Here is a 27,111-nt window from a genome sequence, read left to right on the forward strand (position 1 = left end):
AGGAAAATATCAGAGAGGAAGAAGGAAACAAGGTGGGAAAAGGGGGTAAAATGTGGCTGAAATATCTCATTACTGTTTTAATCCCAGGAAACCAAAGACAGTAGTGCGCTTTCTGAGCCACTCAGATGCTTAGTGAATAATCTCTCTGTGTTTACACTTCCCATACTCACACTTACAACATCTGGTTCTGCAACACAGTGTTACACAGTGTAAATACCCACTTTTATGGCCTAAGTGGTGCATTCCACTGTGGCAGTCCCCTTTGAATCACTCACAAATATGACCCCCCAACCTCTTCTTTCTCCCATTTTACCCTCTCCTCCTCTTTCTCCTCTCATCTCCATATCTCTTTATAAAGCTGATGAGACTGACATTGGGCCACGCAAAGGAAGACACATGGGGCAAGAGAGAGACTGTGAGAGAGTGTGTGTATTTGAGCGTACCTGAGTGCACGCACGAGTGCTTGAGTGTGTCCATGTCGGTCAGCACCTCCACAGGTGTTGATACATTCACAGTAGGGTGTGACACGAAGTCAGCCTCATCCAGTGCCAGCTGCTCTGTGGCTCTCTGGATTCAGAAGTCAGTCTCATGATGTGGCCCATTCACAGGCAGCCCAGCATGCACCACTGTTCATCTGTGTACACTGTCTATGCTGGGTTTGGGTTTTTGGCTGCATCTGGCTATTTCCCTGTGACAGAGCAAAAGAATTTGTCACTGCCAAGCCATGATGGGGTTGTCGTGGCAACAAGACACTGGGTACCAGTGAATGTAGGTGAATAAGGTAGTATACTGACCACCAGACAAATCACCAAATCAGTAAGAATGTGCTGTCTTTTCATGTAACTGTACCGGATAAACACACTGGAGAAGTGGAAGAGAAACTACCACAAACGATACAGTGGCCATTTGGCATCCCTTTGTGGTCATTATGCATCTTTTTGTGGTTGTTTTGCGTGTCTTTGTGGCCTTTTTGTTTCTGCTTGTGGTCATTTTATGAGACCACTGAGCCAATTTACCTGTGCCTTGTGGGCCCTTTCAGTAATACATCCATGAATATCACCAAACCCTCTGTTGACTTCTTACCTTCTGCGGGAGCAGGGCGTATGAAATTATACTGTGGCGCCCTCTAGTGTATTTGGGTTGCAGACAGTGATGTGCAGTGTAATTGTGAACTGGATGATTTTATCCCCGCTTCGTGAGTACTTAAGAATAAATTAACAGTAGGTTACTGCTTAACAAACAAACAGAGGAATTTACCCACTCGTTTCAACTCACCTCGTACTTTTACCGGATGTGACGACACCTCTTTCGGCCTCTTTCCTGCCGGACCGGTACCGCTGGTGGCCGCCGCTGCTGCTGCCTGTCAACATCATCCACCCCCAGAAGACGTCTGCGTCCGGGATTTTGTTTGTAACTGTTTGTCTCTGATAGTGCTCAGACTGTCCTCCACCATGTCCATGTACCAGGTAAAGCCCATCTGTGGGGGTGACATAAAGATTGATTTGCCAACCTGCATGTACAAGTTACCAAATATCCACGCGCAGCAAGGGAACAGCTGCACCTCCGAACACGCGCTTCAGGTAACTGTTAACTGATTTCATTTCGACAAGCTTCATTTTTGTTCTCCCCATAAACAAATTACCAGTTTGTGCTTTGCTCTCGCTGTTGCCCGCAGCTCGTTTTGTTCCTCGCTTTTCGCCTCTCGTTCGGCTTATTAGCATGAGCTGCCTTTAGCTAAGCTAGCCGGCTAATTTAGCTAGGCAGGACAATGAGTAATGTCACTTCTAGCTGATGCAACAATTAGATGCACGTCTTCTCTATCCATCAGTGCTTAAAGATTATTACACGATACAAAATGTTAGGAGAGCATATCTCCGCTCTTTGTTACATTCGCGGACACTGTCATTACTAATATAACGAGTATAAATTGTGTTAGCATAGCTGCACACTTTGCTCATGCCATCACCCTCCTAAATAGCTAACCAGTATCATCTACTATGCCAATGCCAGTCTCGTTTCCTCGACAGTTACTACACCCTGCTTCACAAATACTCATACATCACAATCATTCCTATACGCGATGCACATAAAATATTGTTTGCTCTACCACACACACACACTTGCACTTTATCCAGATTGCTTGTATTTTATATAATCAGCATGTTGCCTGAAAGGTGTGTACTGTCTAAATATGATGCAGATCGTCTGTAATGTTTGGGACTTAGCAACGACCAGGACTAACTTGCTTGTGTGTGTTGGCCAATAAATCTGATTCTGATTCTTTTTAATCGGAGACTCTTGCTCCACCTGCGCAGTAAGGTGAATAGTTATGCCACTTAATCTCAGAGGGAAATGTTGTACCTTCTATGTGACAGCTATAGTTACTTGATCTCATAAAATATCATGCATTGTTAAAGAATAAACTAGGAAACATCATACAAAATTATTAAAATTAGCTACAACATGATGTAATAGTATAATGCTACTTACACATAAATGCACCAGCAACATTTACAAAGGAACATTCTCTCCCTGCTGAGTACTTTTTATTCATTAAGGATAGGTTCACATTGTTTCAAGTCTGTCTCAAAGTAATAGTCAGATTCCCATAATAGCACTGAAACAGGTTTTGTCCATTGTTATAGTTCCCCCCGTTCACACTGGCCTTGTTGTTCTGAGTAAAAATATGCTCAAGTTTGAGTTTACCTGACAGTAAATAAAAGGCTTCAACAGTCAGATTTGACAAATCAAGTGGATATCTTCTGAAGTTAAGTGACTGACAGTGTTACTGTATTGTACTGCAGTGGAATGGATCTTTGAAATGTCCAGTATGAACAAGAGGAACCATAATAACAAGAAAAACCAGTTTCAGCGTCCATATCAGAAGCTGACTCTTTTAGACGAAGTTTTAAAAAATGTGGACTTCACTTGAGTAACATTTTCAGTGCAGGACTTTTACTTGTAGTGGAGTATTTTAACAGCGTGATACTGCTAGTTTTTGTAGTATTGGGATACTTTCCAGCACTGCTACATTTTGGTACAAAAACCACCTTTACTTAAAGTCAAATCCTCAAATCTATTCATGAGCTGTCTTTTATTGATCCTTTTTGTATGTGTGTGTGTATACTGTTGTAAAACTGTTGCAGGGTTGTGCTCAAATTGTCTAAACTGTTTATGCTCACATTCTTGGTTTTAGCCAAACAGCTATTCTTCCTATTTCTTCTCCCCCAGAATGGCGAGGTGGATCCAGCAGTCAAAGCTCTGGAGGCCCGGCAGGATGAGATCATGAGAAAACTGTACGAGCTGAAAGCAGCTGTGGAGGGCCTGGCCAAGACGGTGACCACCCCAGATGCCGATCTGGATCTGACAGTCAGCAGCAGCCTCTGCTCCCAAAGCGTCAGCTCCACAACCTTTAAAGGCACAACAGACCTGGACACACTATTGGGCAAGGTGAGAAAATGGGACTAATACTGGTGCGCAATTTTTTTTTCTCCTATATGAACCATACACTGACAGTATGCCTCTGTTTCTTTCAACGCACTTTGACTTCATTTCTCTAATAGCAGTCTCTGATCACACCCATCATACCTGGCTATACTGTGCTAACTGGCTCATAATGGAATTTGTCCTCAAGCAGATTTGTGCACTGCAGGTGTGGACTGACCTGTTTGTGCAAGCTGTTTTGTTCTAGTTATAGAGGACAAATGTTAATATAAGATTTCTTTCGGATAGTGCACCCATTTACCTCTGTCATGTTTATCTCAGGACCTCGGTGCTCTCCGTGACGTCGTCATAAATGCCAACCCGGCACAGCCACCTCTGACCCTACTGGTGCTCCACAGTCTGCTGTGCCAGCGCTATCAGGTGCTCTCCACCGTCCACGTCCACTCCTCGGTCGCTAACGTACCACCACAGCTCCTGTCCTGTCTCGGTCCACGCCATGCAAACAGCTACGCTCGCCACATGTTCCAGCTGGGCTTCACCCTCATATGGAAAGATGGTAAGATTACAGTGAGAGAGACAGTGTGAAGTGGGAGAAGGGTTAAGAAATAACACTGTATGGCGTGAATAAGAGCATCCTTGTTAATATATGATATTTTTCTCCTGTGCCCTGTCCACAGTCCCCAAACTGGAAATGAAGTTCAGCGTCCAGAACATGTGTCCCATCCAGGGTGAAGCCAACGTGGCACGCTTCCTCTTCAAGCTGCTGGCTCCCTACCCCAGTGACCCTGCTCTCGCCACTTTGGTGGACAGCTGGGTGGACACGGCTTTCTTCCAGCTAGCAGAGGGCAGCACCAAGGAGCGAGCCGCTGTCTTGCGGGCCCTCAACTCCGCCCTGGGCCGCAACCCCTGGCTTGCCGGGCCGGAGTTCTCGCTGGCTGACATCGCCTGCTACTGCTGCGTGCTCCAGAGCGGCTCGGCCTCCTCCGCTCCGGCCAACGTCCAGCGCTGGCTCAAGTCATGTGAGAACCTGGGCCACTTTGGCCCCGCCAAGCTACTTCTGCAGTGACCAGGGCTGTCCCAGGACCAGACACCAGAAGGGTGTCCTTACCCGAGCAAAGTGAGAGGCAAGAGAAAGGCATTAGAATATTAAAATATCCCAGCCATGTCTGGAAGGCTTTCTAATGCTTCCCTCCTTACTGTATTATATCTGTGAACTGACAAAGACTTTGTAGAAGCAAGATGGCTGACCATTAAAGTAACTTAAGAGTATTTGTTTCTGCCATGCTGCTTTTATATAACAAGAGATTCTAGGCTATTTTTGCAAGGGAGGAAGCATGAGAGGACTGAAAAGACAAGGGCTTGGTGATAGATTAAATCAAAGGTACTGACAAAACTTGTTAGCCTAACACACACTGTACACCTTCCACCCACTCTGTGCCTAACATAATCCTGTTCTGAATATGTGTGTTAATGTGTGGTGGCGGGTATTACTGGATGTTTTCAAAAGTAATACTTTGTACCATTTGTTTTTTTCTGAAGCCATTAAAACTTCCACTTTGGATCAAACTTTGAATTGGGGCCTGGGGCTTTGTTTTGTTGGACTGTAGGATCACTTTTAAAAAAAAAATTGCTCAAATAACCAAGCAAGTAGCATTCACTGGAGTGCACCTCTGTGTCCAACAGGTGGCAGGATTGTCATTTATAAACTGAAGATAATTTCCAAACATAATGTTATTGATGAACTTCATTGACCTGCTGATCCTGTCCAGGGACACACAGATTTGCACGTCTTTCCTGCACACAGGAAGAGGAAGAAACATTAGACAGATGGTCCTTCCATTACACAAGTTATCAGTCAAATTAAAAAATGTAAAATAAACAAATGTATAAAAAAGTAAAATATCTACTCCGCCTGGCTTGCATGTCTCTTGAGCACTGAGTGGCAGCAGTAAGGAAGTAAGCGCAAGTGCAGAATAACTTTTAGGAGCAGAACCTGAGGCAAATTCATATGGTCTGACCTTAGCTCACGGCAAAAATAACAGTATCAGTAACAGTATATCCAATAACCGACAAAAAACTGTCGCACTGACGTGCCAAAGATATGTTCTGAGACAGAGTCACTATAGTTTGTCCACAAGAGACGTGACAACTGTAAAATGTGCTGCCCAGTACATTTTGTGGTCTGTAACAAAAAAATTGACTTATGGGAATAAAAGTAGATATATTCCTTAAATACCCAAATATCAATATTGATTGGCCTCAAAAATCCTGGTCAGTCGGGCTGTATGTCATATATAATCGTGAAATGGCAAAATATGACTTAAAGTAGTGATTCCAAATACAACATTTAGTAGTTCCTGAACATTTCTTCACATAGTGTGTAAGTACTGGTACAAATTCCATATAAAAAACACATTTTAAACATCCTTACATGTTCTAATGGACTGATATGGTTTTCTAAATGTAATATGGAGCAATCTTTCAGCTACACACCTTTCATGTGGTGTCTCTCTGCAATCAGTTGTTCAAGCTCTGTCCTTATCATCCTTCTGTCCTTCTGATGTGTTGCTGAACAGAATCCCAACACCCTGTCTGTCTCAAGAAGAACAGCAGCTCAATTTCACAGCAGTCCACTGCTGGGCAGCTTTGTATACAGTATGTCTAATCCTTTGTGACTGCCACAGGCAAACTCAAAGAAAATCTGACAACTATACTGTATATAAATACAGGGTCGTGCATGCGATAATGTTGAAAAGAAGAAAAAGCAAATCCCATGGTTCCTCATACTCTCTAGGGGTTGGTTTTGCATCTTCACAAGTGTCATATTTTCGACAGCTCATGTCCAGACAGAGCCTGTGTGTGAGTTTGCACGCTCTGACAGCCTCCTGTTGGTCTCCAGGCAGCTGTCTGACAAGACGAAAGCTCCTAACTGACATCTGGGTGCACGGAGAGGAATACACTCGGGGACTCTGCAGCACTGGAATTTGGGGCGTTTTGTGTGCTCTCGGTCTTCTTGATGCGCATACGCGCGCACACACACACACACACACAAACACACAGAAATGCAAGTCTTTGAAACAGTAATCAGTGTGTGTTGATGGCAGTCAGGGGCTGCATGCAAATGAGGCCGCCGATCCCATCCTGTCGCTAATCTAATTACTTCTGGTTTCTGATTGCCTTTTATGGGAGAAAAAGGTGAGACACAAACAAAAAAAAACCCTTGTTCCTTGTCTCTTTATATATGATATAAAACATACAGACAGGAGATGCATTCTCACTGAATAGCTGTAGAAAAAACAAACTAGCTTAACTGAAAGACGAAATCAGTTTAACCCTGTGGCTACTTCAAATCACAACAATAGCACAGATAAAAAGATGCTTTTGTCAGTGTATTCAGTCCTTGAATATCAATGTCTATGATTGTCAATTAGATATTTTCATTAGGCCATCCTGGAGTGGGAGACATAAGCCATGCCTATCAAAACAGGTTGGGGGTGGGGTGGGGGTGGGGGGGTGTATTAGAAAACACATCTGGACTAAGTTGTCTGAAATGTGTTATTAACTCAGGGTTTTTCTGTAATGATTTAAGCACAATGTGGTTTGATTCTGCATCAATTAAAAGGCTGAGAGAGAGAGAGTCATCAGCAATGTATTCACTCGGTGGTCAAAGAACACACATTGCTGTTGTATCTCAAAAGCTGAATGCGCTCAAAGTAGTCGTCAGTCAGAAAGTTTCTCTGTGATGTGACCAGGTTGCCTTTCTGACTGAAGAGACGCTGGACGGGGGCCGTGGACGGCAGGGTGGTGTTGTATTTTAGGAAGAGCTGCTTCACTCTGGGGAAGTCCTGCAGGCACTCGAGGCTCTTCCCCGTTCCTTCAGTGTATTTGCGGACCTCTTCCATCACACCCCGCTGCTGGATCTGAGTGGCGGGCTTCACGGGCCCGTAGCTGAAGAAGTCGTCTTCGGACTCGATGGTGGAACAGATTCCGGCTGGTGTTCGCCTCGGACACGCTGCAGGGATCCACCTGGGACGCCTCCGTGGCCAGCAGGGAGCACATCTCCTCCCTCTCAGAGGCAGCCATCCACCACAAGCGAAACTGAGGAGTGGTCGCTGTTGCGATCTTTGCCTCAGTGCTGGCGAACAGCTCCTGGAACCGCACGTCAATGGCCATTACAATGGCTTGGATGACATCAGCGAAGTAATTCGCCGCATCTTTCTGCTCATTTAACTTGTTCTTCAGACTGAGTACTGTCGGAATGACCAGACCCAAGTAACATTTCTGCTCCGCTTGGAAAAGTTCAAGTGCAAAGGCAAGCGGGTGGAACACAGTCACGTATTCTTTCAGGAAGGCCATCTCCTCAGGCTGCAGGCGCGGGACCTCCAGGCGGGCGCACAGCTCTGTCAGCTCCCGCTCTGTGAGGGAGACGATCTTCTGCACAGCACAGTACTCCACATTCCAACGTATAACAGCAGGGACAACAAGTGCCATCTTTCCAATCTCCTCCGCCGCATCCATACCGACCTGGAGATGGTGGCACTTGCTCCATATGGCATACACCTTGGCCATCGTGCTATAATGTAGCTGGCACATGGGCCCCTGTGACACAGCCTGCCAAAAGTCCTCACTGACAATCTGCTCCAGGGTGTGCGACGCACAGCGCTGCACAGTGGGCAGAAACAGGAGCATGTCCTGCTCGGGCTCGCCCTCGAGGACGGTGCTCACGTTCTCGTAGAACCCAATGTCATCGTCACTTTCCTGGCTGTCCATCGCAAACTCTTTGAATACGCTGACAAAGGGGCTGCCGTTGTCAGTGACCGTGGTCTGAACTTTGCTTTCTATACTGTAGGCCACGTGGATGTCATGTATCCGCCCAGCGATGCTGTCGTAAGTGATCCTGCCCTGCAGCCGCGCGAACCCCAAAGCAGCAGATTTCCTCTCCAAAGAATCGCTGTCGATCCAGTGGCAGGTCATCCCAAAGAAGCTCCTGTTGTTGGCTGTCCAGATGTCAGCTGTGGTGCACACGTACTGGATGCTGCTGAGCTTTGACATCAGCTCCTCCCGCATCCTGGAGAAGCCCTGGTCGACCTTTGTAAATAAAGTCACCCTGTCCATGGACTTCAACCCTTCAGTCAAGCCTGCAATCAGCTTCCTGAAACCAGGCTGTTCCAGAACATAAAAAGACTGGCAATCCTCCACAATGAAGTTGAAGATTAGATCATCGATCTTTGCTTGGGTCATGCACTTGGAGATGATTTCTGCTTTGAGTTTTTTGAGCTGACAGTGCCTGCTTTCCTCACCATTGCGTTCCTCTTTCTTCCTTCCCCTCTTGGCATCAGGACTGGCTTCACAGCCCAAGTGTGTTCTCTGAAAGACAAAACGCCAGAGGTCTCATGTTAGTTGCTGGAGGTGTGTCATTAGTATGTTCAGAGTTTGTATCACTTTACAAACTTCAACTGCAAAGGGAGGAAAAAATAACAAACAAACATTCAAGTAGAGTGAAGTGATTGTTTTCTAAGCAAAGTTGAAGATAAAGAGCCTCCAGCGCCACGAGTTGGTAATCAACATGTAACGTTATTAATCACGAGGGTTGCTATTCATTCATTGACTCTTTCAAACATTAACCTGACGGGTGCGGGAGATCACCGCAGGGAAATGACTTTCTGTAACTCACGTCTAAATGCTTCTTTAGGTTTGATGTTGAGGTTTTCGACGTGGACAGCAGATTAACCCTCGGCAGGCACAGATTACACTGGACGATGATATTTTTTCCTTGATCTGCCTTGTACGTGAAATGGTGGCGATAACGCCAAGTATGCATGGCCGATTTGGTCTCGCCGCTGGTTTCATGGTGATCCACATCCATCACGGACGCTGTCTCTACTGTTACCGACGTCCCGAAATATAATAAAAGTATCGTAATCCGATTTAGTAATCGTGATTACACGTAAAGTAACGATGGCGGTAGAGAAATCCTCATGAAAAGGGGCAGGCCTTTGTTCAGATGTTGCCCAGAAAACACACAAGGTGTTGCCACTGTCGTTACAGTTACTGTTACACATGCGCAGTCACAGCTTGTAAATTCCACGAGGCGAATAAGGCACAGTGGAGCTGTGCGCGTGCGCAATGTGCGCATGGGCTCCCTTTATAATACGTCACGGTCTACTCCTTGTGTTTTTTCACTCACATACACGGCAGTACTTTTACTAGAATTTCCTTTTCCTTCAGTGTTGCAGCGAGTTGGCGCCACCATCGGGGAGCGGAAGTAAGACAAGCACAACGGTGTAACTGATGATTGATAGAGAGAACATAGACAATAGGCATACAGAGAAAAACAGATATATCATATCCCCATCGCTTAAAATAATCAATCACATATATATTTCCAGTTGCATGAAAAGGCTCCAAAGGCTAAAAACTGTTGGGTCGATTTCCAAATGTTGGTCCGAGCATTAGATCTAACCCCGTCTCAAACAGTAACTTTTAAAATACTTTGATGGCATTTAAAGCCACTCAAACATGTCTTTTGCTTTGGTCTTTTGATAATAATTGTACAGAGTAATGTGTGTGAAGAGTTTGACGCTATAGTCTGTTTGCATGTTCATTTGCTGAAGAAGCAAAGCTTTTCCTGTGTGAACCTTAAATCTTAAAGTTTAAGACGTGAAGCCTACACATGAGCTTGAGTTTGTGGCAGTTTGGGAGCCAATCATGGTCACTCATGGTCAGCAACATTTAGCTACATATGTAGACATAATGTTTAAGAGTTTTCAACAAGGCGAATGAACTTTTTGGTTGAAAGACCTTGTTAGACACAGACTCTTATTCCAGGTGCAGTGTTTTTATATGGCGTAAAACATGTCTGCATATGTTGAAAATGACATCGAAATGATGGTCATTTCTTCATCTGGCAGCGTGTGGGAATTTGGCTCTAAAAAGACACTAACCTATCTATAGGAATAAAGCAAGAGCTGCACTGAGAAATCATAGCCTATACAACCAGACATGAACACAAGTAACCTCATACCTCTCATTATCCCTGCACAGATTGATTTGTTATATTGCCCATGTGATATAACATTGTATTAGGCTGTAAATCCAAACAAACAAACAAACAAAATCAGTCACTTCTTATTCTAACCTGAACTGCAGGGTGAAATTACCCAGTCTGCTGATCAGATGACTACAGAAACCAGGCTGGCAGTATCATCAAGAGTTGTTTTTTTTTTTCTTCATCTTTTATATCAAGCTTGAGGCACCTTGCCAGTGGATGTCATCCAAGAAGCACGCTCCTAAAATGTTTCCCCCACTGGTTTGAAAACTTTCCATCTGGCTCAGGGATGCATTAAGCATGTCTTTAATCTGGTGCTCATATTGGCATGAATGGCATGTTGTTGTTGGTTTTTTTTTTTTTCTCTCCTGCATGTTTAATAAACCAATTTGTCAGCTGCACGATGGAAGTCAGAGGGAGGGGAGGGAAGAGTTTGTGCAAGTGTGTCTGAGAAATGGAGATTTTGTTAAGTTATTCACATGTTTTATTTATTTCTCACTTAACCATTGTATTGTTGTTTTTTATTTCAGGATGTAAATGTCACATTATTTTATAAATCTCATTGTTTTCTTGAAACACACATTTATACTGCTGAGCAACAAGTGCCTGTTTTTGCAAATCTATCTATCTATCTATCTATCTATCTATCTATCTATCTATCTATCTATCTATCTATCTAGTTTTAACATCCTCCTCTGTGACAGGTCTTTTGAAATCCAATGAACCTGAGTGATTTACAGTGTGCTCAGTAGTAACAGCACTCACCACGCATCTAACTGCTTTTTTAATAGTCTCTTCCGCAGGAGGACTGGTTGTTCTGCGTTAGTGCACCACAGAGGAGGACCACTGTGTCAAAAGCCTGTCATTAATTCTCTCCCAACCCAACTCCCTCAGCCCCTCACCCCCTGTGACAGCTGACTCTGGGGGTTGGTAATATTCATTCTGATGTCAGTGGAGAGTGTCCAAACGTCTCAGATGAGACACAGATTGTTTGGATAATTAATATTTATAGTTAGATTTGTTTTAGATGCACGACTGATCCAGTAGTAAACTGTAATGTCACAGAGTTTTTTTTCTCTCTCTCTCCGCTCTCTCTTTATTCAACAGCACATCTCCTCCATTGGTTAGATTTGGTGAGGGTGGGGTCTCACTTAAGAGCCATTGACGTAGCCCTCTTTAGCAATGTCTTTTAACAGAGGCGCAGTCAGTGGAGGAACAGACAAGTGTTTTGAGACAAAGATAAACGTGGGGGAAACAGAAAAAAATGAAGTGTTGAGGAGGTTTGAAGTGTTCTGAATCGGTACACCATGTTGCTGTCGTGCTGTCCTGCGCGCTTCAAACCTATGTGGAGCCTCTGGAGTGGGCACAACTGGTGTCCTCTCATATTCACAGCAGCAGCCAGTTGGTTTTGAGCATCAGGTGAGCGTTTCAGACAAGATCCCTGTACTCTTCTTCATCTCCTTCCTCTGGGCCACACACACACACACACACACACACACACACACACACACACACTACTTCTGAACAGAGGAGAGGAGAGAGTGGCCGCAACCCCAAAGAAAGTATGACCAAAGGATCCGCGCCCTGACGCGCCAGCGGGTGCGTGCATGTTGGACCGGTGAAGAGTGTGGACTTAGTATGAAGCGCCATGGCTTGGTGTGACCGCGGGGTTCAAACGCTGCTGGCCACCGTGGGGGCTTTCGCTGCCTTCAGCCTGATGACCATCGCCATCGGCACGGACTACTGGCTCTATTCGCGGGCGTACATCTGCAACGGCACCAATGCCACTACAGACGAGACCCAGCCGCAGCCCAAAACCAAGAAGGGCGATCTCACCCACTCCGGGCTGTGGAGAATCTGCTGTATTGAAGGTGAGTCTAGTCTCACTTTTGGGCTCCGGTACGTATGATAACTGGCTCTGCATGGTGCTTAAACATAGACTTCGCAGCTCCCCGGTGTTTTTGTGCAACAACTAGTTTTAGTTTCCGAGGAGGAGTCTTTTGTTCCTCAGTGCGCACAGTCATTTGAGCGCACGAAACAGCACACTCCCTTTACGCACACCAAATGTATCTACCGGGAGATGGGTGCACACCTAGAAAAAGATCATAAATGTGGAACAACTTTCAAGGGATGCAAGTGAGATGGAGGAGGAGCACTGATCTGCTGAAGTGGCACATTAACGAGAAACAAACGGACGGTGTCCCGGTAAAAGCGCTCAACTCAAGCTGTCTGCCAACTGTTACATCGCATTGTTCTAGCACAGGCCCACACAATAAATACGGCTGTGTTATAGTCTGCATAAGGATGCGATGCCAAGCCGGCGCGTCTGAGCCCATTCACTTTTAAACCGGTCGCTGCCAGGAAATGTGCGCGCTATTAGTCTACTTTCATTCATGTCTTCATTGTATCCGATGTTGTTGCTTGGCAACATCCCTGAAATTGCTATGGAAACATCCCCGGTGATTTAAAAATAGATGACTCTGAGTTCACGTCATGTCCAAGCAAAATTGGAAGAAAAAACAAATTGAACATGACAAACATTTTCACCCTTTCCGTCCTTTTGGAAACTGTTTTTTTAAAAATCATTTTAGGTATTTGATGTTTGAACAGGAGTTGCGTCGGCTGTGACGTCTTATTTCAGAGGCAGACAGACACTCATTCATTGACCAATCTTCCTTCCGGCCACCCCTTGACTCCTCGCCTCAGCTATCGGCGAGTGAGTCGATGTGGCTGGATGGTTCTCTTCAGGGCACGAACGTCTGTCATGACGCAGAAATTCATAGAAAAAAGGTTCTCCAACAAATAACAGGTCCTGCTACACAAAAGTAAAGAAAAATACTCAAGTATTTTTACTTGTTACATTTACTACACAACACAGAAAAAACTGACAAAATGACCCTTTAAATTCACTACTACCATCACATAAGTGCAATTCACTCAAATATATTTTGCTCTGTAGAATACAGAGAATACACAGAAAACAGGGCCTATATAATTTGAAACTTTATGTCAGAGCATAATCTTATCTTTAATAAGTTGCAGAATTAGGCATAGTTTGGCCACAAGCTCAGGCACCTCAGTCATACACAGAAATATAGGCTACATCATCACAGCACATTGTGTTCCAGCAGCAGGTACAGGGAAGCTGCTCAGAAATGTGACACACAACCTTACTGTCATATCTGGAGCATTGTTTTAGACACTGATGCATAAAATGTAGACGCCAAGATCAAGAACTTATTTTTGTCACCTCCTTGACTCACTCAGTAACTGAACTCTTTGTTCTAAAATGTTCTTTTATGCATTTTTCTTTGACTGTATTGTCTTTTGTGTAAGATTTGGGACTTAGCCATTTATATATTGATTTATTAAAAGGTATCTGAATCGGCTTTGTTTCCAGACTGGACACTGGTAACTTTTATTGCCTTCGTTCAGGTCGTGCTTTTCAGTGTCTGCAGTTTATTCAGTGAATTGAATTGCTGAACTTGTTTTCATTCACATTTTCAAGACTACCAGAGCCCACGTATAGGGAGAGAGTCAGCTGTCAGCAGTGATTAAACTGTTCCCTAGGTTCATCCTGTGATGAAGATGGACATTTTAGACACATGTGAAGAACATCCTAGCGTGTTATGACACTTGCAATTTCACTGAGAGTCATGCTTGGCTGGGCTCCTGTCTGTGATGTGGACAGACTTGCAGTCTGTGTTATGTCGCCCACCCCGCCCGTGTCCCTGAAGAAATGGCAATACATTAGGAATGCTAGCCAACTATTATGTCAGGAATGATTTCCCATCAGAAATAATGAAAGGTAATAATGAGAAGTAAATAATGAAAGTGGATTAGAGACTGAATCGATGATGTTGATGAGACTGGGGACAAAGGCCGGCTCTGTGCAATGAGACTTCTTTTTTGAAAGCATCATTTGCACAAACAAAAGGCCGGCTTATCATATCCTTCTCTCCCGTGCTAATAGTTTCACTTCTGTGCCTCTGCTTAAAACTACACGCTGCTGGACGGTGGCTCTGTTGTCATGGAGACTCATAAGTATAGCGGAGAAGACAAGAAAGGAAGACTCCCCCCACCCCCCTCCACCACCACCACCACCACCCCTCTGGTCATAATGACAAAAACACTGGTTTATTGACAGGGACCACTCTGTGTGTGTGTATGGGTGTGTGTCACAGCTACTGGGGAAAACATCACCACGTCTGGCTGAACAGATTGCAGCGACAACATGTCTTTCTCAAAGCGACAACACATTGTTGTAACAAACAAACACACACACACACACACACACACACACACTCAGCAACCGCTCTGAACTCTCCGGTCCTTTTTCTCTTCTCAGAGCCACATAATGAGTGTGTTTTAGTGTTTCTAGTTGCCCTGCTCAACAAGCATTACCTCTTCTTCAGTGGGCATGTGTGACATTTAAGGAGCCGGCAGGAATATATTGAATGAGGCTACTTTACAGTGAGGTCAGCACTGTGCTCATTTATGGAGTCCTTTTCGTTTCTCATCAATTGTTTTGTTTTTTTCCCTCCTCTGTGTTTGTTTTCCTACATGAAAATCGTGAGGCCACGGTAGCACCCTCGAGTGCACTGAGTCCAGCCTCATTTGCATCAGAATCAGCAGTACATCAGAGGCTGTTGCTTATGTGCGACTCGAGTAAATAAAACCAACTTTGAGCATGAGAAATAACCTAATGAATAATCCAATTAGCAGGTACATATTTACAGTAAACATCCCAGCTGGCAGTAGGTTGGGGGTGAGTGGTGAGGCAGAGCTGAAGTGGCATTAGTTTAGATGGGGTGGGGGTTCATTTCGACTGTTCCCATCATGCTCCACAAGTCTGTAATTAAAGCGCGACAACTGAGAAGCTATGCGGGGGCACTAATTAACAGCAAATCACTCAGTCACTACGCTTCTCTCTCTGCTTGATGTCATTCTCTTTAATCTCATCTCATCATTCTTTATTACTCTTCATGTTCTCTTCTTTATTTGTTTTTTTTTAATGAACGTACTTATTCTTCTCTTCTCAGTTGAAGTTTCTTTGTGTCATATCCGGGCAATGTTGGCAATTATGTCTGTACGCTAAGCATGAAGCTATTGCTAGTACCCAGCTAACTTAGCTTAGCACAAAGACTGGAAACAGGGGAAGAGGTCCAAAAGTAACATCACAAATTATTTCACATGAATGTTAAATTGTTGTTTTTACATTTAAGTTTTTGTAGTAATTCAACAAATGAGATATTATTTGTTAAATAGTGAACTTTGAACAGGTAGCAGGCTAGCTGTTTGCCCCAGTTTCCAGTCTTCGTGCTACACTAAGCTAATGTCTGTTGGTGGGAGCTTTATATTTAACGTACAGACATGAGAGTGCCACAAATCCAGCCTGGTAGCACCAAAAGGCATATGAATAATTTCAATTTCCAAGTAATTTTGTATATTATCAACACACCTTTTTTTGCTTTTCGTGTGCCATTTTACTCACATTTCTTTGCTTTCTAACCCCTAACTCAAAAAGATGTTAAATGACATGCTAAAAGCTTTTAAATGTATAGACATAACACATGAAATGTCCTTGAAATGCTTGCATGCTATTTATACGTAATCACATGAGATCATGTAGACAAATCCTTTCATCTAACTCAGCAAGACACAAAAAAATATATATTTATTTTTTTCAAAATATATGATTTTTCTGTTAATTGTCCCATAGTGCTCCTGTTGTTTCACAGCCGGAGCATTACATTCCTCATCATTTCCTGTTGTTTCATCCCCAAGTCAGACAAGGTCCGGCTCTTCCTTTGAGATAATAGGCCAACACAACATAATGTAGGCAAGTAAATTTGCTAACTTTTTTTGCTAATGTAATCTAAAGTTTACCTAAATGTACCTAGTCAGTAATTTTTTTGGGATGAACACCTGATTTACCACCATGTGAAAGTAAAAGAATGAGGTTGGATAAATGTACCAACTACCATTTCGGTCTTTGCCTTAATTACATAGGAAATATATATTATAAGATCTGTAACAGAGCACCTATGCAGTGCTTAAGATCCTTCATTTTAATTGATGCTAAAACAAGAAAATCTCCAGCGTGTTCAAAATCCATTATATATGTATATTTTTATAAGTTAGTGACAATGCATAACAGCCTTCACAACAGACTACATGCAACAGATCCAACAACGTGGTTACACATGCACAGTCTACCCAAAGCAGAGCTGTGTTTGAGGAACTTGCAGCTTGGTGACAATTTAATTAACCGACTGTCAGTCATATCAACACTGAATCGCTGATGTCTTTGCCAAATTGCTTTTCTTTCATCCTCACTTGGACTGAAAAAAAAAAAATGGACGGGTTTGTTTGATTGCACAGATGCTTTTATATTCTGCCCTGGCATTCCCTGCCTCCAAAGTAATAAATGTGTGTCTGTGTGAGTTGTGCATGCATGTCTGCATTTGATATCAAGCCCCAGTAATAGTGTTCTATCTGTTTACAGCTTTATAAAACCTAATCATCCCACCTGCTGTAAACCACAGAGTGTTCTCCCTTGTCTGTGGTTGCACAGATCTAAAAACAATGAGGATGAGAGCAGAAGCAAAGCAGAACAAGGTGTTGCTACTCCTGCTTGTTGTGGATCTGTTAAGTGTAGCATATCACCCACTGGAGGCTACACAGTTGTAGTGAAATGTAAAAAAAAGTATTCAAGTTGCTTTTGATCGGTTTATTCATCAATCTGCAGAGCTATTGATGTGAGAGAGTGAGGTAGTGGGGCATGTATCGCATGGAGCTCGTTGCCATGATCTACTGTACTCCTGGAGACACCAGAGTGAGCAAGTGTTGGACTCGATGAGACAGTGCCGTTGGTTGTATTCCACTGAGGCAGCTCCCTTATTGGCCGAGCTAATTCAAAATAATGACGACGTGCATCATCCTGTTGCCAGTGGCACCGCCGCTGTGACAGCTGCTCCCAATACAATTGCATGTGTATGTTTATACACGTGTCTGTGTGCCTTTCGTGCGCATGTATCTGTTTGTGTATGGCAGTGATGTATCGTTAGTGGTGACGCATCTGTGAAAGGGAAGGGTTTTGCCAAGGAAATGCTGTCTCTGATTTAGTGGGTATCAAAAGACAATGAAGATGTCAAAACGTCCTCGGAGATTGTTTATGTAAATGAGCTTATTAAAGACTAACACTGGTTGCCATGGAGAAGAGGAGGAGATGCTCAGCATGGGGCTTTGCAACTCCAGTCAAGCCCAGGGAGCCCATTATTTCCCATGTAATGTGTTAACTGTGTAAGGTTAATTCACAATTTGTCACAACACAATCACCTTGTAACATCCCTCAAATCTGAGGATAAACAGTTTTTTAAATCATCTCTGTTCATCACCAACACATGACCAGCTGTCCATATGTCTGTCTGGCCAATCCCTCACCTCCACTTAAACAGCTGTTACATTGCACAACCATCCTCCAACCTTTACTGCACGATCCACATTTTGCCCTTTAACACTCTCTCCACCTTGCCTGATTTCTCTCTTGCCGATTCCCCGTTCTCCTCCCCTGGCTGAGTCTCCCTCTTTAATGTTTCCTCTATCTTTTTTGTTTTCCCATCCCCATCGTTTCTCCACTCTCTGCGGTTGTGTTGTTTCATTTCCTTGTACCCTCTTCCCTTGTTTAATTTTTTCTTCCTTCTCCCCCCGCTCCTCTCCTCTCAGCTAGTCAGTATTCAGACTTTATTTCATTTCATGAAGAGTCCATCTCACAGTGTGTACACATCCATACACACACATTCATACATACGCACACACACACACACACACACACACACACACACAAACTAAACATAGACATTGAGCTGATAACTGTCACTCATAAATCACGAGCCTCGAGGCCTCGGCTTATAATCAGATTTCAAATCAGCTGCAATATTGTCTTCTATTTCTTCTATTTCTTCTATCACACACATACACAAATACACACACACACAGGAGACAAGACAGAGGCGTCAGACAAGCTGGAGTAGCTGGGGTCTGGCCTCAAACAGAGGATGGAGAATTTTGTGTACAAGTCAAAATTAATAGTAATGTTCTGGGTTCACAGTCAAGTGTTTTTGTGTGCTGTTTTTAAAATGTGTGAAAGCACTTTGATATTTCAGTTTAGTAGAAAAGACACCGTGATAGACACACTTACAAACACACATGCGCACACACACTTATAAAAGTGCAAATATAAAATCAGCTACAAGCGAGCATGCGGTGTTTACACAGCAATTAGCAGGACAGCAAAGGTGTCTGTGTTTTTGTTATCGTCACCGTTTTTGATTTAACCACGTGAGCCAGATGTGGGTTTTTTTTCACCAGGCACAAAGTCTCACATCACTGCTTAAAATAGTTCATAGCCCTTTTTTCCATCAGTGACTAGACACAGAAACTTGTGCTCCATTTCCACCGACTGATTTGACGCTAATTAATTTGATGTCCCTTATTAAGCGACAGACCTAGTTAATGGAAGCAAGCTTGCCCTTAAAAGCTGTGCCACAGACAGTGATGGTTGTGCTCCTCACCCATGCATGGGCACCTGGGAAATGGAGTTGACAGGTGTCTGTCTGTCCTTGGTGTAGGCAGTTAATGGGAGGGTTGACCTTTATGCAGTGGTGGGTTGGCTCTGATCTCTGCTGCCTTATGGGACATTAGGGATTAAAGTGGGGACTTGGTATTTTTGTGGTGGGATAAGTAAAAGTCTTTATGGCCTACAGAGATATAAGCAAAGCTTAACTGAGGCTTAGCCAACTGACCATTCTCTTAACCCCTCCCCTACACAGTAATTGTCCAGTCATAGTTTAACAACCATATCAAAGCCCATCCAAAACCCTTTGGATTTTAACCCTTTGGAGTTTAAAAGGACAGTGTCACTTTCAAAACCATTAAAAAAGGCAGAAAGAGTGAGGAAAAGATTATCTGGTCTAGCGTATCTGCTCTAATGTAATCTGCATTTGTTATTATGTCTGGCTAACTAGCTCATTACCTTTATATTAACTGAGTGTTACCTCCAAGGCCAAGTTGCTTTATTAATTATCTCGTTTGTGGGCCTGTGGATATTCTCATTAATCCAGGTCATAGTTATCTCAAGGAAATTTAAATCGAACGCAACTGGACTTAGTTGTAGCCTGGGAAGACGTTTCACCTCTCATCCAAGAGGCTTCATCAGTTCCTGTATGCATCTGACCAGGCTGGGACTGGTCTATCTCGTTTGTGGTGTTACAGGTTAGATGAAAAGATGCCCAGGGAAGAAAACATTCAATTTTGGGGCAGATCTCGGTTGTTTACTATTAATTTGACTTCTTTCTCTCTTGAGTCTGGTGTATGTTGTTTGACATTGGCCTTGGTGCAGGTCTGTACTTCTAGTTTGAGAATAACAAGCAAGCTAAGCTGTCCTGTCATACTTATAATTCTATGACTAACTATGTTAAAAAAAAGAATGCTAGTCCCTTATTTATGTACCTGGTAGAGGTAGCTTTAACCTCAACCAGAAATAGCCATCAGCCACGTTTTACAGAGCCCTGTTACAGTGTTCTTCTTTTAATAAAAGACAGCTAGGAATATGTAAAGTCAGCCTATGGGGTGACACTATTTTAAACCAACTCCTGGAGCTAACATTAGCTTAATTAGCAAGCTAGCTATGGCTGATAAAATCTGCCAAAAACAGCTGTCATTTTAGCTAAATCAGTGTTGTCGGCTGGAGATGAGAAGACTGCATGTGTGCAACTTCCTGTGAAATAAAAGGCTAATTACTCAAAAAAAAAATGTTTAAGATTTCAATGTGACACTGGTATCGCTATACACTGCATCATGAACCAAATGCTTGACAGGCATAGCAGCAGTAACTAAGGCTGGCAGCTTAGTGAATGGCCAATTGCCTTTCCCTTCTCTGGGATGCAGACAAATGCAATACATGAACAAAATGCTCAGAAAAAACACTGATATGTTTATGTAAAAATATGCAAATTAAGCCACAGCCCAGCCCACCTTTAATACCGTGGGTGCTGTTTGCGGAATGACTAAAGTGTTGAGGGTGTTCACAGCCCAAATGGTGAATGAATAGCCAAAGAGCTCCTAGCATTACCACCACTGCACTGAGCACATCCATTAAACCCACCCCCAACCCCCTCTCTCTCCAGACAAGGTGTTGTTTATACCCCTGCTCAATTACAGCTACAGGCTTCTCTCAGCTTTAACCGCTCTCTGCACATGGTCTTTTGTTGCTCAGATGGGCTTCTTGTTCCACCCAGCACTCAACCATTTACCTGTGCCTCATTTGGACACGCACCACGACCCATCAAATCCCTGCGGGCAGCGCAATCTTAATCACACAACTATATAGCAAGGTGTACTTTCTGATCCTCGAAGCAGCAACTACCCCTCCTCACGTTGATTTTCCTCTGCAAATATGTGTTCACTGAGCTGTGATTGTTGGTTTGCAGGGATTCACGGCTGACCCCCGGCTTAAGTCAAAGGTCAACGTCTCAGTAATGGTTGGAAGTGAAAATCATAGAGAGCGTAATGAGTTAATCCTGGAGAAAATACAGCTTTTGTGTGCTATATGTATGGCTTGTATGTATGGTTTAATCTGTGATACAAGCTATAAGGAGGAGATTCAACTTAACAGTTGTGTTAGAATGATAAAGTGTTTATTAGAAAAGTGGAAAAGCTTTAATAGGGCTCAAACAACAATCTAAGTTAAAATTCTGCTGTTAAACAGTGTAAATAACACTTGCTGATTGTGTTAATCACTGTAGTTCACCAAATCAACCTTAATGGAAGACAGAGGTCAGTCACATTACTCAGAGAGGCTGTGTTTCCCTTTTATGTCTTCCTGCTCCTGTTGCCTTTTCTTTACAACAAGGCACCACCGTTAGGACATGAAAAATAACCAGGATTCGTCTGAGAAGTGACTCCCCCACTCTATCCGCCTTTATCTGAGACAAGAACACAAGAGTGTCTTACTTCAGTGGACACAGTTTAACGAAAAGAGGTCACTGGCTGGGGAGCAACTGTGGCTCTGACTCCAGCACCCACACATCCTTCAGCCAGCTGGAGTTTGATAAATTCACAGCAAAAAGTCTGACCCCAAGCACTGAATAAATCCAGTTTGACTTCAGCTTGCTTCAAAGGCGATTAATGCATATGTTCTTAATCCTATTCATTGGCTGAACAGTCCACATCTCTTCATACATGATGTGGACACTCAGTCCTTCTGTCTTTTTGTCCTGCAGGTATCAACCAAGGCAGCTGTTACAGAATCAACCATTTCCCTGACGACAACGACTATGACACAGACAGCTCTGAATACCTGCTGCGTAAGTGCTCCTTGCACAATACCATGTCTGCATGCCATTGTGAAAACTGTCTGTCTTTTATTTTTAAGGGCGAGCAGGAAGTCCACTAACCTTCAGTGTCTTATTATGCAGGCCTGAGAGCCATCTCCAAACAGACAATGCTCTTTTACACAGAGATTGATAAAATGCAGAAAAATGGCATATGGTGAGCAGAGAAATGTGTTACAGGCATTATCAGACTGTAACCACACCTCATTATATTTCTAATTTATTCATTTTTTTATTTGGTCTGTTTGGATTTCTGACATTGTCATCCCTCACAGTAACAGAGGTCCTAGTCCTAATTAATTACTTGTCACTAAATAGGGAAAATTAATGGTAGCCTGATCAAACCCAATCACAAGGTAAAGCCAACTGTGTCTATTTTGTCTGAAAAAACCTTAATTGGCAAGAGTCTTGACTGGATTTTGTAAAATGCAATTTTCTTTATTTGCTAATCAGTTAGTTCCAAAAGATCTCTTGACACTGTGGTTTCAGTCATGGAGCTCAAACATAGAGGTGGCTCATTATTACTTTATTGTTACAATTTGGAAGCATTTAAAAACCGTGAAAAATACCATGCAATTTGCAGCGCAAACACTTGTTCAAACATTTGTTTGGCTTTTAATTTCTTAATTACTTTAAATGATGCTGGTGTAGGATCAGCAGCTCATTTGCACGTTCTTCTGACTTTTCTTTTTCTATCATGTATGTCTGCCATATTGTGAGCTGTGCTCACTGCATAAAAAAAAAACTTACCCTAATTTGTGGTGAAGACTCTACTTTGGTTTCATGGGAAGACAAAATACTTGTTATAACCAGTCTAAACCAATCTGCCCCTTTTAAAATTGAAGGGTCTCCTCTTTGAAAACTGGTTAAAAATGACCCCAAATTGTGATTAGTTATTTGATCAAAAGGGGTATATTCAATCAGCAAAGGACCTTCATTTAAAGCCCAGCCAATTCAGTGTCTGCCTAATACACAGAGATGAACAAAGAAGACGTATCAGACTTTGGACAAAGTCCAATATCAGTCCATTAGCAAAACTAAATAAAAGGAGGACTTAATAAAAGACTTTACAGTTGAATAAGCTTGTCCATCCTTGGAAACTTGTAAAATGGCACAGTGATTCATTTCTGGGGAGGTGATAGTCAGTGAGAGCTCTTGTTACATCCCACAGCTGATTAGTGAAGCTTTGTCACAACAAGGCCCCAAAGTATAAATGATAATGGAGTCCTCAAAAATGGATGGAGAAGAGGTGGAGAAGAGGTGGAACTGGATAGATGAGGGCTCAGCTGGGTAATGAAAATTCAAATTATTTAAAAGAGTCTCATTTTTCTTTTAAAAACTCCACACTCTATTTGCCTGTTACTAATCTATTTGTTGTTGTATTGTAGTATCTATAAAATGTCTTATGATTTAATCTATTGATTGACGGATTTATTCATTTGTTTTCATGTTTTACTACCCAGCCTCTTTACTGTCCAGTCAAAAATTGCTTAATAAATTGTGTTAAATTTGCAATGGCTTGCTTTAGTTAATGATCTCTTTGTCTCTGCAGGTATAGTTCGTGCCTCCAGTGTGTTCCCCATTCTCAGCACCATCTTGCTGATGCTGGGTGGGCTGTGTGTAGGGGTGGGCCGAGTCTACAACAAGACAAATAACGTCCTCCTCAGTGCAGGCATTCTCTTTGTAGCTGCAGGTGAGCTTGAGGATTACATACGCCGTCAGCAGTGCTCCCAGCAAGGAGCAATCATGTGAGGGCTGGGGTGGAGGGTTTGATAATGAAGAAAGGCAGCTTGATGTGGCACGTGTGGTCACATTTTGTACTTCATCAATGGTGCAATCATAAAGACGTACTTCAGTAACTACTGAGGTAGGTCAGGATCCCCATTCATCACACACCTCACACACAAGTGATGAGGACACGTCATTAAGGGCTGCTGTAGTGATGAGAGTACTGTAATCACTGGCTGATGATAATGGTAGTTCAGGGGTTTTATCATTGTTACTGATAAAGTCAGTAATGTTGCTCTGCTCTTCCTTTTTGCTTTTCCTCTATACGTGTTTACACTGCTTTATCCTACGTCACTACATCATGTCTGTTTCTTTTTCATCAGGTCTTAGTAACATAATTGGCATCATCGTCTACATATCGAGCAACGCAGGAGACCCCAATGATAAACGTGATGATGACAAGAAGTACACTTACTCCTATGGCTGGTCCTTCTACTTTGGCGCCCTTTCCTTCATCGTGGCCGAAACCGTGGCTGTCCTTGCCATCAACATCTACATCGAAAAGAACAAGGAGGTCCGCTGGAAGGCGCGGCGCGAGTTCATCCGTTCGCTCTCATCCTCTTCCCCGTACTCGAGGATACCGAGCTTCCGCTACCGCCGGCGAACATCACACGCCAGCTCTCATTCTACGGAGGCATCCCGGGAGAACTCGCCGGTGGTCGGTCTGAAGGGTGCACCATCTTCAAGCGGCCCCCTGGATGAGCTGTCCATGTACGCCCTGGCCAGGGACAGTGTCACGGAGAACACGTACAGCCCCGAGCATGAAGCGGCTGCCGAGTTCCTCCAGGTCCATAACTGTTTCCCCAATGATTTAAAGGATGGGGTGAATCGCAGAACCACACCGGTGTGAGTGGCTTATTGCTGGGCTTGAGGTTCACCTGGATGAAGATGAATGGGAAATTATGAAAAAGTCAGTGGGCTGACCTGCTGGAGCCTAAGTGCTTGTGATAGCCTGCCATTGTAGAGGCACAGTTTTCAGAGAGACTGTCCTCTTTGAAAGGACCAGAGGGAGACGAGAGGACAGGCAGCTGGATAGAGCATGAGCCATTTAAGAGAATCTGATAATTTACCTGCTTTTAGAGACCTCAAAGCAGAATAGAGTTACCATTGTCTGTGCTGTAGCCAATGCAAAATTAGTGTTATCTTTCAACTGTGTCAAAATGCTTAAATGAGCAGTGTGTGGATGTTTGTATAACGGTCATTACATGTTGTGGACAAACTTGAGAATGAAGCATTGAGGTGTGCCAATCAGCAGTAATCTACCTGTAAATAATTTAACAAGGTGCTAAATGAAAAAAAGTACTCTTCAACTTGAAAGTGTTCCATTTGTGTGTGAAGTTAAAGTGTGGCCCTCTCTCCAAAGTTTCTATTGTGTCCACATAACCAGTTTGGTCTTGCCTTATACTCATAGTTTCGAAAGACATAACAGGGGCTCTCTATCTCAGCACTGTCCTGTAGAATAATATATAGCCTTTTAAATAAACGCAAGTTAGAAATATTTTTAATGCATCCTTTTTCACAGTTTGGGAGTCAGTGTCTTTGAATGGTTGACTTGCTGAGTTGTGATGTAATGAATGTTTAGTATTTTAGCACATTGTACCATTGTGTCCACCATCCAGTCCTCCAAACAATATGAAAGGTTTTGTCTCGCTCGCTGCTTCTTCCTTAACCCTGTTCTTCTCTGACATTTGTTGGCAGAACAAAATGTCCATTTTGTCAGTGGCAAACCTCTGTTCAATGGTCCCTTTTATTCACTTCCATATCAGTCCACCATCCTTCCATCACAACCCCCTGTTGGATGTTACATTGTGTATGTGCCTGTCACAAGAGAAGAGCATCTGACAAAAAAAAAAAAAAAAAAAAACGGGGGTGGGGGTGCCTAGAACTGTGAAAATGACATAGGTCAGGACTTCCTCTTGCTCTGAATGGAGCCCCAGCATCCGGAGTGTTTAATGGATAAGGATCAGAGTCAGGCGGCGAATGCTTGTCTGTCTGTCACACTGCCTGTGAGTCCATCTGGTTGCCTTCGCCCCCCCCATCCCCGTCCTCCCATGTTAAACAGAGGCCCCAGACGCAGACAGACCGCATCCCTGAAAGATATGGCTCTAATAACCAGACGTGTGTGTATGTGTGTGTGTGTGTGTGTGTGTGTGTGTGTGTCTACTGTTGTCCATCCCTGCTCTTTCTTTTAGTTCTCTCAGGAAATACTGTGTTGTTGTGGCAGGTTGGACACTTTTGAGGTCCACTCCTCTTTGTGGCAGTGCTGGGAAATGGACCAGTGATAAAGACAAACCTGGTGAAAATGGTTTGAGAACGGCATTGTTGTATTTACAAAATGCTGTGAGTGTTTGCTTGAGCTTGCTCCAAGAACCAGCTGGGGTGGGTTTTTTTTTTTTTTTTTCTCAGTCTTAGGGCTATTCTGTTGGTTCTGGTTTGGCAAGCGAGCTCACTCAACCACACAATAGTATTTGATTGTATTTGGTGTGTTTGATATTCCATTAGCGATACCACTTCATGTACCAGACTGGTCTCATTTAAGAGAAAGCCATCAGTATGATTCATTGTGAGTGTAGATCTTACACTTTTATATAACAGTGTGGGAAAATATCCAAATGTGTTTGTTTGTAATGTAAAGCTGTAAAGTTGTATATAAAAGTACAATAAAAAATGTGAAAACAAAAAAAAATATGAACGTGCAAAGACAAGAACAGAGGCTTCAAAGCATTATTTTACTGAACAAGGTGTCAATAATAATGCCTTGATGCAATCTGGCATTGGTCAAACAATTAAATTTACCATTTTATATTCAGGTAAACGCACTCTGGTTTTGCTGTCAAAAAAGTAAATCTAACTATTGAATATTCTGTTTTGTAAGGTGAAGTACAGTAAGTACAACTAGGAGAAGAAACTATATTTTCTATTCCATGTGTATGCGGCAGCTGTACTTTACTGTATGTGCTTATATTGATTACCGGCTTACTATTGTTGTGAAATAAGCACATTGTCAATTTTGTTTTTCGAGAAATTAACTATAAGCAGTTGAGATGTTCAGAAAGAAAGGTGCTAACTGGATGCGTTGCTTAGTACAAAATCACAGCGAAAGATACTGAGGCACTTGTTATATTGTTTAAAAACAAAGAATTCCCTGTCTTAGATACAGTATGTTTCAAGTACAAACTTACTATTAAAGGTATTTTCATTTTTTGATATTGGATAGTAGAGTGCCTTTGTTTTATTTGTAATATACTGTATGTCCTGCTTTTATTGTTCCACTCAAACAAACTTTTTTTTTTTAAATAATCTGAATTTATTTAAATTGTTTTTCTCTCATTATGGCTTTTTAGTTACAACCCAAAACATACTGTACATAGACAAATAAACTACATCAGGGTCATTCTGTTGTGCTTTAGTGGTGATTTCTTTTAACAAGACAAT

At 42.9% G+C, this 27,111-nt stretch overlaps 3 protein-coding genes across 4 annotated transcripts; 2 read left to right on the forward strand and 1 right to left on the reverse strand.

The window, feature by feature from the left end:
• The first annotated feature begins 1,301 nt into the window (after window positions 1–1,301).
• On the forward strand, window positions 1,302–5,017 carry aimp2 (aminoacyl tRNA synthetase complex interacting multifunctional protein 2). 2 transcript variants are annotated; one of them, XM_018671452.1, is made up of 4 exons: window positions 1,302–1,580; window positions 3,232–3,450; window positions 3,766–4,000; window positions 4,122–5,017. In XM_018671452.1, exons 1-4 carry the CDS (start codon window positions 1,452–1,454, stop codon window positions 4,508–4,510), a joined length of 972 nt encoding a protein of 323 aa, XP_018526968.1. In that variant the 5' UTR covers window positions 1,302–1,451; the 3' UTR covers window positions 4,511–5,017. The 2 variants fall into 2 exon arrangements, with proteins under 2 accessions (XP_018526968.1, XP_018526977.1); XM_018671461.1 differs by having other exon boundaries at window positions 1,302–1,466.
• A 1,645-nt stretch (window positions 5,018–6,662) lies between these two features.
• zgc:161969 (uncharacterized protein LOC569044 homolog) lies at window positions 6,663–9,476 on the reverse strand. The gene is made up of 2 exons (XM_018671441.2): window positions 9,119–9,476; window positions 6,663–8,811 (listed from the first exon to the last, which is right to left on the reverse strand). The coding sequence occupies exons 1-2, from the start codon at window positions 9,308–9,310 to the stop codon at window positions 7,321–7,323; spliced, it is 1,683 nt and encodes a 560-aa protein (XP_018526957.1). The 5' UTR covers window positions 9,311–9,476; the 3' UTR covers window positions 6,663–7,320.
• A 2,163-nt stretch (window positions 9,477–11,639) lies between these two features.
• On the forward strand, window positions 11,640–25,513 carry LOC108880070 (voltage-dependent calcium channel gamma-4 subunit). The gene is made up of 4 exons (XM_018671502.2): window positions 11,640–12,363; window positions 21,778–21,861; window positions 23,441–23,581; window positions 24,000–25,513. Exons 1-4 carry the CDS (start codon window positions 12,141–12,143, stop codon window positions 24,524–24,526), a joined length of 975 nt encoding a protein of 324 aa, XP_018527018.1. The 5' UTR covers window positions 11,640–12,140; the 3' UTR covers window positions 24,527–25,513.
• The last annotated feature ends 1,598 nt before the right edge of the window (window positions 25,514–27,111 follow it).

Source organism: Lates calcarifer, linkage group LG11, assembly GCF_001640805.2.
Source record: "Lates calcarifer isolate ASB-BC8 linkage group LG11, TLL_Latcal_v3, whole genome shotgun sequence".
NCBI classification, from domain to species: Eukaryota; Metazoa; Chordata; class Actinopteri; family Centropomidae; genus Lates; species Lates calcarifer.

Excerpts from the sequence above, each read along its gene's own strand:
- LOC108880070 (XM_018671502.2), top strand. The coding sequence starts at position 12,141 with ATGGCTTGGTGTGACCGCGGGGTTCAAACGCTGCTGGCCACCGTGGGG. Across the intron at positions 12,364-21,777 it reads GAGAATCTGCTGTATTGAAG|GTATCAACCAAGGCAGCTGT; the intron begins GTGAGTCTAGTC and ends TTTGTCCTGCAG. Across the intron at positions 23,582-23,999 it reads CATTCTCTTTGTAGCTGCAG|GTCTTAGTAACATAATTGGC; the intron begins GTGAGCTTGAGG and ends CTTTTTCATCAG.
- zgc:161969 (XM_018671441.2), bottom strand. The coding sequence starts at position 9,310 with ATGGATGTGGATCACCATGAAACCAGCGGCGAGACCAAATCGGCCATG. Across the intron at positions 8,812-9,118 it reads ACCTAAAGAAGCATTTAGAC|AGAACACACTTGGGCTGTGA; the intron begins GTGAGTTACAGA and ends TTTGTCTTTCAG.
- aimp2 (XM_018671452.1), top strand. The coding sequence starts at position 1,452 with ATGTCCATGTACCAGGTAAAGCCCATCTGTGGGGGTGACATAAAGATT. Across the intron at positions 1,581-3,231 it reads CCTCCGAACACGCGCTTCAG|AATGGCGAGGTGGATCCAGC; the intron begins GTAACTGTTAAC and ends CTTCTCCCCCAG. Across the intron at positions 4,001-4,121 it reads CACCCTCATATGGAAAGATG|TCCCCAAACTGGAAATGAAG; the intron begins GTAAGATTACAG and ends CCCTGTCCACAG.